Here is a 14,040-nt window from a genome sequence, read left to right on the forward strand (position 1 = left end):
GATGTCACCAAGCATAGCTGGTCTCTGCTTTTTCATCAGTCTCCCGAGCTGTGTGGCCAGGGCCCAGTCATAGGAAAGCCTCCACGTTCCCATCTGTAAAATGGGAACAAAACCCACTTTGAGCGTGCTGATTCTGACTCACAGTGATCCTGGAAGCCAGAGGAGAGACTTTGAGCCCTTTCTAAGAGGCACTGCCATCGAGTCGACACTGACAGGTAGCAGCCCGACAGGGCGGGGTAGAACTGTCCCTCTGAGTTTCCCCGACTGGAGGAGAAGCCCCCACTTTTCTCCCTCGGAGAGGCTGGTTTCAAACTGCTGATTTTGCAGATCGCAGTCCCACGAGAAGCCACTATGCCAGCTGGGCTCCTCTGTAAGGAAGTAGACTGCCTCAGCTTTCCTCTGCGGGGCGCCTGGCAGGCTCAGGCCACCGGCTTCTTAACAGCCAGGGGCTCCTGTGCGATGGGAGTACGGATGGAGAACTCGGTCGGGAGCGGAGCTCATGGCTGGGGGTGGGTCCTGCCGGCCGCAGGCACCTGCAGGCACTATGGCATCTGAAGGTGCAGTGTCCATGGGCCAGCCGCAGTGCCCGTCTGCTCTGGGAAGAAGCGGGAATTGGTGGTAAAGAGGATTTGGTCAGAGGAGGTCGTGGGAGGCGGTGGAAAGCTAAAGGAAAGACCAAGTAGGAGATGGGGAACTTCTGCAAACGTGGACGCAGACCAGGTTCTGTACTTTGCAAAGTGTTCCCGTCAAAGTCCGAAGGATGACCCAGCCTTCGTGTAGGGAGAGATTTTAGAGCACTGGGCTTTTCCACACAGATGGGCCTGGATATCTTCGCTGCCCACTGTGGGGTGTCTCTGTCATGGCGAGGTGTCATGGAGTGATTTCTCCTCCTTGGGAACACCACATACCCCAGAGAGAAACACTGCCTGGTCCTGCGTCGTCCTCCCAATTGTTGTGTGGAGCCTACTGTTGCAGCCACTGCGTCACTTCAGCCCACGGAGGGTCTCCTCTCTGTGGGCCGACTCTCTACCAAGCATGGTGGCCTTCTCCAGGGACTGGCCCCTCCTGATCCTGGGTCCCAAGCACGGGAGATGCTCTTAAGGAGCATTCTGGCTGCGTGTCCAAGGAGGATTCGTTGGCTCTTGTGGATGTCCTTCCTGGTGTATTCAATCGTCTTTGGGCTCAGGCTGCCCTGAAACTCTGTGTGTGTGTGTGTGTGTGTGTGTGTGTGAGAGAGAGAGAGAGAGAGAGAGAGAGAGAGAGAGAGAGAGAGAGAGAGAGAGAGAGAGAGAGAGAGAGTGTCTAACATCCTGGGTGGCAAAGGAGGACCTGTTCCAGGAAATGAGATTTCCATGCACCCTCAGAATGTGTCTGTGTGAGTCAGATTAGGGCCTGCTTTTGACAAGGGAGAAGACGGGGACTGGGGAGCCTCAGACATCCCCCTGTCACTCAGCTGGCTAGAAGCTGGGGCTCCAAGGGACTCTCGGGCTTTGAGGTGGGTGGGGGGCCGTGCCCCAGGGACCAAGAGTGACACGGACAAAGGTGTCTCTTTAAAGCAGCACTCTTGCTTTGCAGAGGAATGCCTACTGCAAATGCCCATTAAGTGGTTGCCTAGGAGAGGCTCATCAACCGGGCCCTGGTCCTTGCGAATGTGTGTGGGGGAAGGGAGGAGAGTGTGTGCAGGGGTGAGGAAGCTTAAAGGAGAGTTCTGACCAGATCTGTCACAAATGGTATGCTCCTGTCGCAAGAATGATACTCCAGAGCACTTCATGTGCTCTGAAGCCTACAGATTCATAGTAACCCTCCAGGACAGGGTGGAACTGCCCCTACGGGTTTCTGAAACTTTAACTCTTTAACATTTTGTGGGAGTGGAAAGCCCCACCTTTCTTCTGAGGAATGGCTGGTGGTTTGGAACCACTCACTGACCCGGAGGTTAGCAGCCCAATGTGTCACTTCTACATTCCCACGGCTCTATGTCTGGGATCGGGTGGGTAAGAAGGCATCATAGAAAACCCCAAGCACTGTAATCGCCTGGCCATGGGCCAAGCTGTGTGTCTCAGAGAAAGTCCCTTTGCCCCTCTGAGTGTTAGTTTGTCACCTCCTCCTAAAGAGAAGTTCACCACGGTGTCATTGGGCTATGGCCACCAGCTGCCGTCAGAGTAGAGCTGTGCTGTAGGGTTTCCAGGGCTGTGAGGGTTATGCAGCAGGAAGCCAGGCCTTTCTGCTGCAGTGCCTCTGGGCAGCTCTGAAGGATGATCTTTCAGTATGAAGTCCAGGGATTAGCCACTGGCACCATCCAGGTTTTCAAGCACTTTAATTATGTGCTGTATTAGATTAGAGCACATCAGTCCATGGTATTTGTAGATATCATAGATCATATGATCATCAATACGTAATTGTTAGGGGCCATCAAGGTGGTTTTGGCCCACAGCGACCCCGTGCACAGCAGAGGAAGACACCGCCCGGTCCTGCGCCGTCCTCATGCCTGTCCCTGTGCCTGAGCCCATTGTGCCACGTGCTGTCCGTTCACCTCCTTCAGGGCCTTCCTCTTCCTCGCTGTCCCTCTACTTTACCAAGCGCTATGTAGCAGATGTGAAAAATCACCCAGCAGCGAAGCCAGAGGACTACAGTGTAGCTCGTCCCTCAGGTATTCCTCAACCTGAAACCAATTTCATTGCCATGAAGTTGACTCTGACTCACAATGACACCAACCTGCTGCCCTTCCCCCCACCCACCACACCCCTTGGACAGAGAGAACAAGCCTGTAGCATTTCCAAAGCTTAATGGATTGGTATTGCCCCACCTTCTCCCCAGGGGCTGGTGGCTGGTGGGCTCCAACCTCAGTTGTCCATTTGCACCTAAGCCTGTAGCCCCCGTGCCACCAGGGCTCTGCCAGCAGTAGCAGGCAGTGTCAGCTATGATTGACGAAACCGTGTAACCAATGAGCAAGACCCAACTTCCTGACCTTTGTGAATGCACACTTCTGTTTGTTCCTCTGGCCGATACAGGGATGAAACAGGAAGGGGCCTGTGTGCATTGCCACACAGTGACATCACCTTCCTGATAAAGATTCAAATGCATCCCCACTGGAAACCTGGGCAGGCCCCGCAGTGGACGTCCCAGGGGAGTGCATCAGGCTGAAAGACTCAGCAATTATTCATGCCAGGAAACCCCGATCAGCTTTCTGCATTAATAGATGCTGATGATTTTTAATATTTTATTGGACGGGAGTTTATTTCCTCTTTCCAGCTCTGAGGTTGTCTGGAGCTTTGAATTCTCACTAAGAATTTGCAGCATGTGGGACCAAACCATCTGGTTCCTCACAGTAACCAGAGGAGCCCTGCTAGTAAATTTCTCCATGATCCATCCACTCATCCACAATCCAACCATCCATTATGCATTCATCCATTCATGCATCAACCCAGCCACTCTCCATCCATCATCCATCTAGCCAACCATTCATCCATCTATTCATCACTATCCAGCTAGCCAATCATCCATCCATTCATTACTCATCTATGTATGCCTTCAGCTACCACCGACCCATAATCAATCAATCAATCAATCTATCTATCTATCCATCATCCATCTATCCAACCATCCATCATCCATCTATCCAACCATCCATTTAACCATCCATCCATCATCCATTAATCATCCATCCATATACAGGCATCTATCCATTCATCCATCCATTGATTCATCTCTTTATCCATGCACCCATCAGCCATTACCCATCTCTGCGACCCCTCATCCATATCCCCACCACCCACCCATCCATCTATTCATCCTTTACTCAGAGGGTGAACATTACGGTCACACCCCCTGGATGACTTTCCTCCTCTGGCCTAGGAGTCCCCAAAAGAAACGAGAACACATTGTCCGAACCACTTCCTCCCATCTAAGAACCACCGGGGGGTGGGGGGCGGGGAGGAGGCATATTTGATTCCGGTACCTCTAGCTACAGGCAGAAACTGCCAGGCCCGGGGCTCCCTGGTTCCGTTTGTGTTTGCTGTCGAATTGCTTTGCCAAGTCATACTGCCATGCTTGCACCTGCCCTGCAGGGCACCAGCCCCAGGCGGGGCACGAAGAGCTCCGAAAGTAAATGGAACTACCTTCTAGACTCCCCGTGGGGAAAGGTGGCTGTCTTCAATGAACCCGGCTGCCCAGGAAACCCAATGCCTGGCTGCTTCCATGAGGCTGGGCACTGTATGAAGGGGCTTCACCAAGCTCCTGGAAACCATTCCACGTCATCCAAATGCCAACACCGCCTTCAGCCGCTCCGTCAAACTGAGCATGTGTGATGTGCCCGGCACCTGCTAGGTCTGGTTCTCACTGGTGAATATGACGGACCTGCATTCAGTCCCCTGGAGAGGGGGCAGGCAGCCAAAACATAAAGATACAAACACGTCACTCCTTACAAGTTGTGTACAAACAGCTGTGTACGGAGCAAAGAGAGGCCCGGGACAGAGAACAGACAGACGGGGACCAGTTCAGCCAGAAACGACTCCTTAATGCTCACAAACCCCAGTATATGGGATGCTTTTTATAGACGTGGACAGGAAAGTCTCTCTCCCACATCCGCCACCCCTCCACCTCGACTCCTTCAAGACACACGGACATTCAACAACTTAAACATCCTCCGAATCTAACTTTCAAGAATGCTGCATTGCAGGACCCATTCTCCATCTGGAGAACACCTCAGCTGTTAACCTAAAGGTTGGGGGTTCAAGTCCAGCCAGAGGTGCCTGAGAAGAAAAACCTGGTGATCTGCTGCCAATAACTCTGCCGTCGAAGTCGGAAGGCACACAGTTCGGCACTAACACATGCACTTGGGGTCACCAGGACTCAGCTGGACCACACGTCATTCTCTGTCCCCTGCTCTGTCAGGGTCCCTGTTGTCTCTTTGCTGTGCATGTCCTTCGAAGCTAGGAGTAAGGAGGAAATGTGTCCTCTTCTCATAAAGAGAACGGATTCCAGGTGCGTGTTCACCTCCATCCATTCCCTTCTGAACAAGGACACCTGGCTAAGAGTCAGGCGCCCAGGTGGTGCAGTGGTTAAGCACTCCTTCACCAAATGAAAGGTCAACAGTTCAAATTTACCTGCTGCCCCATGGGAGGAAGATGTGGCCGCTGGCGACTATGAAAATGCACAGCCTGAGAAAGCCCTGTGGGCTGTGCTGCTTGGGAGGAAGCTTCTCCAGCCAGGGCTGTGGGGTAAGGCCCCTCTAGGGCTGCCTGTGGCTGCCTGTGGCCTCTGAGCAGGCTGGTTCTGTGTATCTCCTTTGAGCTAGAGTGCTGGCACCCTGAGGTCTCATTAAGCAAACCAACCGAAACAAGAAACCCAGGACGCATGCTGCCCCGTGGTGTCTCCAGGGCTCTCACCTGTATGGAAGCAGGTAACCTTGTCCCTCTCCTGCAGAGCAGCTGGTGGGGTCAAACCTCCAACCCAGCCACCGGGTGCTTTCACCGCTGCATCCCCGGGCTCCAGTGAGGCCACACTGTGTGCCATTGTGGAGTATGCGCACACACAACACGTGACTGAGCGACCCTGGTGGGGAACTGGGTGACGTCATAGAAGGCGCATCTCAGGTCAGCAGTTCAAGGCTACAGGCCGCTCCGAGGAAGAACGGAGCCACTTCCTACTTCTGTAATGCTGTTCAGCCTTGGAAACGCACAGGGACAGTGCTACTCCGTCCTATAGGATTGCTAGAAGCTGGAACTGACTCGGCGGCAGGAAGACACATCGGTATGGACGCCCTGTCCACGAGCCCACCCCAGCCCACATTGCGGGCACCCTGCTTTCTCCCCCAGAGCGCTGACCGCCTGCCCAGCAGGCCAGGCAGACACCGGCCACACAGACGTTGGTGAACACGAAGGCATGGGCATGGCCGGTTCCCAGGGAGCCACCTGGAGGTAGCGTGTCCCGGCGGTCCTCACATGGCTGACTGAACATCTGGCATATTGAGGAGTGAGTCACCGTGTCCTCAGCTATGTGCTCGGCATCAGACCACGTCATCTGAGTGCACTATCTCTCCGTCGCCCCGACTCCTGTGGTGGCCCAGAGGCAAGGACAAAAGCAAAACTGAGTCTTGCTAGGAAACGAGAGGAAATGCAGAAACCACTGATGTCACGGCCCCGGGACCTTTGCAGGAGCCTCCCCACCTCCTGTCTCCCAGGGAAGTCTGGATCCCACACATGGGCACCATTGACATGATCAGAAGGGCCTGCTTCAAGGGCACCAGGCCTCTGGTGTGCCCTTGTTGGCATGAAACAACTGTCTTTGCAGCCACCTGTACTGGCGTGGCCAGCATTCCTTAGGAAGGTCGGTGTCTGCCAGGCCTGGGGCCTCACCCCACCGACAATGCGTCCTTCCTCAGAACACGTGTCTGGGTCCACCCGACTCCCAGGCTGGGTAACACCAGCCCCCTGTGACCACACTGGATACCCAGGTGCCTTCCCTAAATCAAGCAAGGAAAGAGGGGGCACTTGTAGCCCACTGAACCGTGAGCATCATATCAGAGGAGTGGCTTCCACACCTCTCTCCTGGGCAGAGCCCACTCTATGCCCTGTGCCCCAAGCTTCTGCCATGACGCACCTTCCCCATAGGGGCCACCTGGACAAGTGCGCCAGGACAATTGCCAACACCAGCACCACCACAGTGACTCTGAAGCCACTGACAACTGGCCGGGTGGACAGAGCACTGGGCGCGGTGTCGGTCAGGGCACTCGAGCCAAACTTGAACCAGTTGCTTGTGCTCTCTGAGCCTCTTCTTTGCTTCAAGAGCGTGTTGACTTGTTCCTGTTATATCTTTGCTTTGGGGAGCTCCTGGTGGGGGTGGGGCAAGGTAGGGAGGGAGCTCGAAGCCAGAAGCCCCTTGTGACCTCATTTATGTACCAAACTTCGGGATAACCTTTCAACCTGAGCTCCCCGTGCGTGGGGATCGAACACCAGAAGAGTCACCAGGGGAGACCAGAAAGGCAGTGTGTGCCCCACAGGGGCTCAGAAGGCAGGGTGGGCGGGCAGGAAGGACACGTGAAAACAGGGAGCCTCGAGGAAAATGGAGGAGCGTGCTGTTACATTGAGGGGAGGGGTCCCCTCCGGGGTCACAAAACAAACTCGGTGCCAACTGTTGACTGCGGAAGGAATTTGCTCTGAAAACACTTAAGAAAAGGTTACCATGAAACAAGACCCCACCCTTTAGAACAAGGTTTCCCACAATGGGTGAGATCACTCCCTGGGTGCTGAAGCGATCCCAGGGGGCTACGAAAGCAGATACCCGCACTTTATCCTGAATTATGGGCCTAAATGCACGGCTTCAATTGCCAGCCGTTCTGTTCTACACAGGGCCTGGGAGGCCAAATAGCGTTGGGAAGCTATGGTTCAGCCGGCCGGGTCTGGAGTAGCCTCCCCGCTAAGCGCACAGGGCTGCGTCCATCCAGCAGGGCCAGCAGGCTGCAAGGACAGCTCCTCTCTGAGCCTCCTGCATGGAGCGAGGGAAGGAGGGCTCCGTGTCAGGGGTGGGGGTGAGCATCCTCAAAACTGCGCCCAACCCCGCAAGGAGACCCATGTGGGTCATGGAGCAGGTGGTGCCTGCAGCCCCCAGCCTTGCATTTCAGGAGGTGCACCTGTTGAGGGGGCCAGGATGTGGTGGGGGCCCCGGAAATCCTTTGAGGTCCTTGGTGGCGAGAAGAGACGTACTCCTCACGTCTGCCCTCAAGTCCAATGGCTGCCACGGGGGTGGGGAGGTGCTGCCCCATCCTGGACACCAGCAACCTTCATCGGGAGGGAGCTTGAGGCAAAAGTGGCTGCTCCTACCCTTTCCCCATCACCTGAGAGGATGCTGAGGCCCAGCCTGGGGCAGCGGCGGGCTCCAGCTTGCACAGTTGCCTCCTGAATGCCATCCTCAAGGATCCAGGTTGGCCAATTCCCAGCTGTTTTCACGAGGACCTTCCATCGCCCCAGCTGCCCTGGCATGGGGTATGTGTGTTACCCCAGATTCACAAAGCTGAGCACCGAGACTCGCAGAGGGGGAGGAGCTTTCCAGAGGATACACAATTGGTGGGCCTGGGAGTGGCCACTTGAATCTGCACCTCCCTGCCCCAAAAGTGCTGCTCTCAGCCTCCCCGGCTCTTTCCAAGCTCTCCAGATGCCATGCTCCTGACAGACCAGGGGACCATTTCCAAGAAGTTTAAAGAAGAAAGTGTCCAGCTCACCTATAGAAGCACCACCTCAGGACCCTGGCTGCTCAGTGGGCCAAGTGTCAGGCTGCTAACCCAAAGTGTCGGCGGTTCAAACCCGCCAGCCGCTCCATAGAAGAAAGATGAGGTTGCCTGCTTCCTGAAAAGATTTACCATCTTGGACACCCTAGGAAGCGGTTCAACTCTGTCTTAGAAGGTCAAGTTGAGTCCGTGGTAGGTTTGGTTTAAGTTTTTTTTTAAAAAGTCAACAGTCGGAAAGAGTACCTCAGAAAGTGATGGGGAAATGTTGCTCACCATTCTCCCTAGGTCATGGAGTAGACTCTGACTCATGGACACTCCAGGGGCACAGGAAACTGGTCCCCAGGTTCTCAAGGTGGGACCTCCGGAAGCCGATCGCCAGGTCTATCTTCTGAGGGGCTCCCGGGTGGGTTTGCACCACTCACATTTGGACTCATGGTCAAGGGCGTAACTGTCTGTGCCACCCAGGAACTACAAGTGCTTGCATGGCAGACAGACTTCCCCTTGCGGTGGCCACCATCTCTATGGGAGCAGCCTGCCTCAGCTCTCCTCCATGGAATGACTGGTGGGCTTGAACCACTGCCCTTTAAGGTAGCAGCAGAGAGTGTTAACCACAGCTCTACCTGGGCTCCTTCTGTCCATGCACCCGCAGTACCCACAGCTTAGAGTCTGACCTGAGGCACTGCAGCGCCATTTGTAGAATCAGAGAGGCTTTGAATCTTTCCAAGGGCAGCAGGCCCCTGCTCTCCCTTGAGGAGTGACTAGTGGGCTTGAACTACTGATCTTGCAGTTAGCGGCCTATCCTGTAACCCACGATGTCGCCAGGGAGTGTGATGGGTATGGATAGGCATGTGAAGGCATGGACGACTAACTGAAATGTTCAACATGCTGATGAGGCACTGGGAGCAGAGGTGCCTTGCTAACTGACAAGAAGAGGTCCCTATTTGTGCCCATTCCAGAGAGAGCTAACCCCATGGAAGGAGGAAATTGTTGAACAAGATCACGGTCTTCACCAACAGTTGAGGAACTGCACTGAAAGCGGGCGGCCAGAAAGTTATGCCAGACTCCGAGGAGGATACGAAACAAAGGCTATCATTGCTGATGTCAGATCTTGGCTCCAAGCAGGGAATATATTTACTTAGGTTTTATCAAAGCATTCAACGGTTTATCATAACAAACTATGGATATCCTTGAGAAGAATAGGATTTCCAGAATACTTCATTGTGCTCATTTGGAACTTGAACATGGATCAAGAGGCAGTTTTGCCACCAGAGCAAGAGCATGATGCTCAGTCTAAACTCCAGAAAGGTGTGCATCAGGGTATCCTCTCACCCTGCTTAATCCAGTCTGTGTGCTAAGCGTCGTCAGAGAAGCTGCGTTCTATGAAGAAGAGGGCAGCATCAGGATCGGGGGAGGGCTTATTAACAACCTGCGTGTGACAGGCAGCTGACACAACTTTGCTTGCTGAAAGGGAGGAGGCATGGAAGCACTTGCTGATGAAGGTCAAGGATGGCAGCCTTCCGTGTGGATTACAACTCAGTGTAAAGGAGACAAAGCTCCTCACACCTGGACCTGTAGGTAACATCGTGATAAATGAAAGCAGCGGTTGGTGTTCAAAAGCGCTTCCTCTTGCTTGGATCCACAAGCAGTGCTCAGGGAGGCAGGCGCCAGGAGATCAAAGGGCACCCTGCGTTGTGCCAGTCTGCTGCAGGAGACCTCTTTAGGGTGTTCAAGAGGAAGGCTGCTATTACCGGACGAGGGTTCCCCATGACCCAGGCCAGGGTCGTCTGGGCCACCTCCTACCCTAGCATGAAGAAAACTATGGGCACAGAGGTGGTGGTTCTGGCCTGCCTGCTTGAACATACCTGCTCACCCCCACTCAGACTCACTGCCCTTGAGTCGATGGACAGGCTAGGACAGGCCAGAATAGCCCCTGCGGGTTGCTGAGACATACCCTTTGCTAGAGTAGAAAGCCCTGCCTGACCTTGTGGTTAGCAGCCCAATCAGTAACCACGACCAGAAGTCGAGAAGAATTCTCAGAGCCCTGGCAATTACCCTTGGTCTCCTTTCCCTGGTTCTTGATGTTCCTAGAAGCCATTCTCTCCCACCCTCTCTCCCACCTCCAGCCATGCAAAAACCCACCGGCAGTTACTTTGAATTGTTCTACCAGCTCATCATGGAGACCCCAGACTGCACCCCGGGGGCTTTGAAATGTGTCTCAAATAAGCCTCTCTCAGAACCGTTAACTCCTCCTGGGACACGACAGTAAGCCAGTGGTCAGCCCGTGAGGGGTGGGTTGTTCTGAACGAGGTGCAGTATAGCAGACGGACCTTCTCCTCTGTGCTTCGAGCTATTCTCGAAGACACCCCCAATTCTGCAATCACCACGTCCCCTTTCTACGTTGCCTGCCCAGAACCCATAATCGGAGCTCCTTCCCTCTCGCACAGACCGGGAAACTCACTGCCAGTAGCCAAGCTCCCTGCCCTCCAGGCAATTCCAGCTCACAGCGACCCTCTAGGACAAAGGAACTGCCCCTGGGGACTTCTGAGGCTGTAAGTCCTCATGGGAATAGAAAGCCTAGTCTTTCTCCAGCACAGCAGCTGGTAGATTCAAATTGCTGACTGACATGTGAATCCCATTGAGCCCCCAGGGTTAGTGGGTCGAAGCCTCATGCTGAGTAACTTATATACTCCACCTAGGCTCATGGTTGCAGCCCCCACCCAACAAGCTCCTCTTTGTTTCCCCAGGAAAGGCAGCAAAGGGGCAATAGCTTGCCAAGGTCTTCGAACCTGTCAGGGCCACGTGGCCTAGTCTCTGAGCTCGCCCCCTCACCCTATGGCACGACCCAGGGGGTGAATTAGTTAGCATCAGGACTGCGAATCCCAGGGCCAGTGAAACTGGACAGATGACCTTGGACAAGTCCCTCACCCTCTTCAAGACTCGGTTTCTATTAAATGGGGTTCTGTAAAATGGGGTTCATGGTGCAGGCATTTTACCAAGATCCCAAGTAACCTGAGTCTAGGGTGCGCTAGCCAGAGTTTTGCCCGGTAACCTTGGGGTCAGCGTAGAGCTGGGCTCCACAGGGATGTTGATGGATATGCGTTCACAGGTGGCCAGGCCTTTCTTCAGCAGCCCCTTGGAGTTCACTCAAATTGCCAAGCTTCTGCTTAATAGCCAAGCGCTTAAGCCCATGAGCCACCCAGGGACTTGGGTTGTATATAACGTCTCCTGCAGATGCCTGAGGTGGTCCTGAAGATTTCCTTTTCCACCACAGAGCAGTTGGAAAACTCCAACACAAGTAACAGAAAGTGCCCTCCCCCCATCCCTTTACCAACAACCCACTGCTACCTGGGTTTCCCTGAATTACAGCGACCCCACAGAACAGGCTAGAGCTGCTGCCCCCCCCCCCCCCAGGGTCTCTGAGGTGGACAGTCTTTCCAGGACTAGACAGCCTCAACTTTTCTCCCTTGGACAGACAGTGACTTTCTAAACCACTGGCCTCACGGTTAGTAGTCCAGTGCCTAGCCCGAGGGTTGGGGACTCTGGATTCCTCATTCTGGGAGATGAGAGACAGCTGAGAGTCACCCCACCCCCGTCCCTCCACCACCCTGCCCCCACCCCTGCTTGCTTGCTGAGCTTGGGCACGGAGGAATGGAAACTTTTGCCACCAACAGCTCTTGCTAGCAACTTCCTTCTGTGCGGTTTCCCCCCGCCGTCCCGATAAAAGCACTTGTGCTGTGCACGCGCAGCCAGCACCCCCAGCCTCATCTCCACAAGCCAGCCGCCCCAGAGCAGGCTGGCCGAAGATGGTGCACGATGCGTTCTAAACTGGGTCGCGGTGTGCGCGCGGGGCTGAGAGCTTGGCTCAATTTCCGCTCCTGTATCCTGCACTCTAGGCTGCCAGCGGCCCCGACTGCCCGGCGGGGAGACAGCGAAATGGGCAACAGCATGAAGTCCGAGCCTGCCCCGCCCGAGAGACCCCTGCCCTGCCCAGAAGGTGAGTCCCCCTTCTTTGGTGTGATGCTCTGTCCCAGGCTGGCAGTGTGACGGATACTTGTCCCTCTGATTGAAAGGATAGTTAACTTTGTTCATCACTGAATGGTCACAGGAACTGGACGCTGCTGGTGGCAGTGGTGGCGACCACTACTGGCTCAGTTCCGATTTGTAGCGACCCTGCGTAAAGCAGCGCAAAGCACCCCCTGGTCCTGCACCACTCCAACGAGTGTCGTTGCGCCCGAGCTCCTTGTGGAGGCCACTGTATCAGCCCGTTTCTTGAAGTATTTCTTTGTTGAGGACCCTCTCCCTTACTAAGCACGGTGCCCCTCTCCAAGGGCTGGTCCCTCCTGATAACACGCCATTTGTGGGAAGAGGTCCCACTGTAGCTCCCTTCTCAGGAACATCCTGGTGTACTTCTCCCAAGACATATTCGTGTGTTCCTTTGGCGGTCCACGGTACTTTCGGTCCTTCTTTGCCGATTCCTTAATTCAAATGCATTGATTCTTGCGTCTTCCTTATTCAGTGCTCAATGTTCACATGCGAATGAGATGATTGAAAATACCAGGACTTGGGTCGGGCGCACTTTAGTCCTCAAAGGGACTTCTTTGCTTCTCAGCGTTTTAAAGAGGACTTGGGCAGCACGTTTGCCCCACCCATGCGTCCTTTGATCTCTTGACCGCTGCCTCCAGGAACCACGTGAAAGGAAACCCTGAACCAATGTGATGTCTTGTCCACTTACTTTCTGTTGAGGGTAGTGCCCTCGAAGGAGGCCAGGTCCTTGGCTTTTAGGGATGGATCTTAAAGGTTCACAGTTTAATCCCTTTGCTTGGCAGTCAGGCGATCTGAGACCCAGACACTCTGCCAGTGGCTGTTAGCATCCCACCCCAGGCCCGTCTAATCTCAGGACCGAGCCTCTTGGGACCAGGCCCTGCCAGCATCCATCCGGGGAAATGTGATACCAAATTACCTGGGACACAGGGAGACGGGAGAGAGCCTTCTCACTGGGACAGACCCTCTCCCACGAGGCTCCGGAGAAGCATGGATGGGCCATGGGCCCAGCATTCGAGAGGGTACACGGTGCCACAGAGGAGACCTATGGCTACGTCTTGGGCTGCTAATCAAAAGGTCAGCAGTTCAAAATCACTGTGGCTCCCAGGAAGAAAGATGGGACTTTCCTCTCAAAAACCCACAGGGGCAGTTCTACCCTGTCCCATAAGGCCCGGGCACCTCAGAATCGACTGGGGGCAGTGAGTTTGGTCCTGTCCTGCGGGGTGACCAGCGAATAGAAGAAGCCAGGCCTTCAGCTGTGATGAAGGGGACAGGAGTGGCCAGAGCCGAAGCACAGGCTACTGGATCTCAGTCCCTTCGAGCAACTTTTCCCGCTTGCTAGTCAGCCAAGTGGCAGGTGGGTGGGAGGGCCCTCTGGGAGGATAGGAGTGGTGGGCAGTCGGGTCAGATGTCCACCGGTGTCCACTGTGGGAAGCACTCCCGCCTCCCTCCTTACCTCATGGGCATCGGGGGCTGCTCTCCACAGCCCTGATGTGTCTGCCAGGCCCTGGGCTGATGTGAGACAGGATAGAGCCAGGCTCATCCTGCAGCCCCTTAGAAAGGAAACTTCTCACTTCTTCCAAGACCGAGGCCCTAGACTCTGCCCTGGGGAGAGTGTCCACGCCCTGCCCCCATGAGAGGCCTCGGATCCAGACGTGCCAGCAGCTCTCGTTCACATGCCCAAACCCAAGGGCAGAATACCCGAGGAACTCTTCCCCGGAGCCCAGGCTGAAGGCCACCCCGAGGTGATGGGGGTCGTGTCCACTTCTGGCTGAGAG

The 14,040-nt window shown here is 54.8% G+C and overlaps 2 protein-coding genes across 3 annotated transcripts in view; one reads left to right on the forward strand and one right to left on the reverse strand.

Moving 5' to 3' along the window:
• Positions 1-14,040, reverse strand: part of TG (thyroglobulin) — a 179,896-nt gene that overhangs the window by 34,557 nt on the left and 131,299 nt on the right. The gene's annotated exons all lie outside the window — the stretch shown is intronic.
• The window catches only part of SLA (Src like adaptor), a 54,588-nt gene that overhangs the window by 18,118 nt on the left and 22,430 nt on the right, over positions 1-14,040 (forward strand). Inside the window, exon 2 of one of the 2 annotated variants that reach the window (XM_075549237.1) lies at positions 12,115-12,215. In XM_075549237.1, coding sequence (XP_075405352.1) covers positions 12,115-12,215 — 101 coding nt within the window. Of the gene's footprint in view, positions 1-11,801; positions 12,216-14,040 lie in introns of those variants that run through there. The other variant, XM_075549235.1, reaches the window with a different exon arrangement.

Source organism: Tenrec ecaudatus, chromosome 5, assembly GCF_050624435.1.
Source record: "Tenrec ecaudatus isolate mTenEca1 chromosome 5, mTenEca1.hap1, whole genome shotgun sequence".
Lineage (NCBI taxonomy): Eukaryota > Metazoa > Chordata > Mammalia > Afrosoricida > Tenrecidae > Tenrec > Tenrec ecaudatus.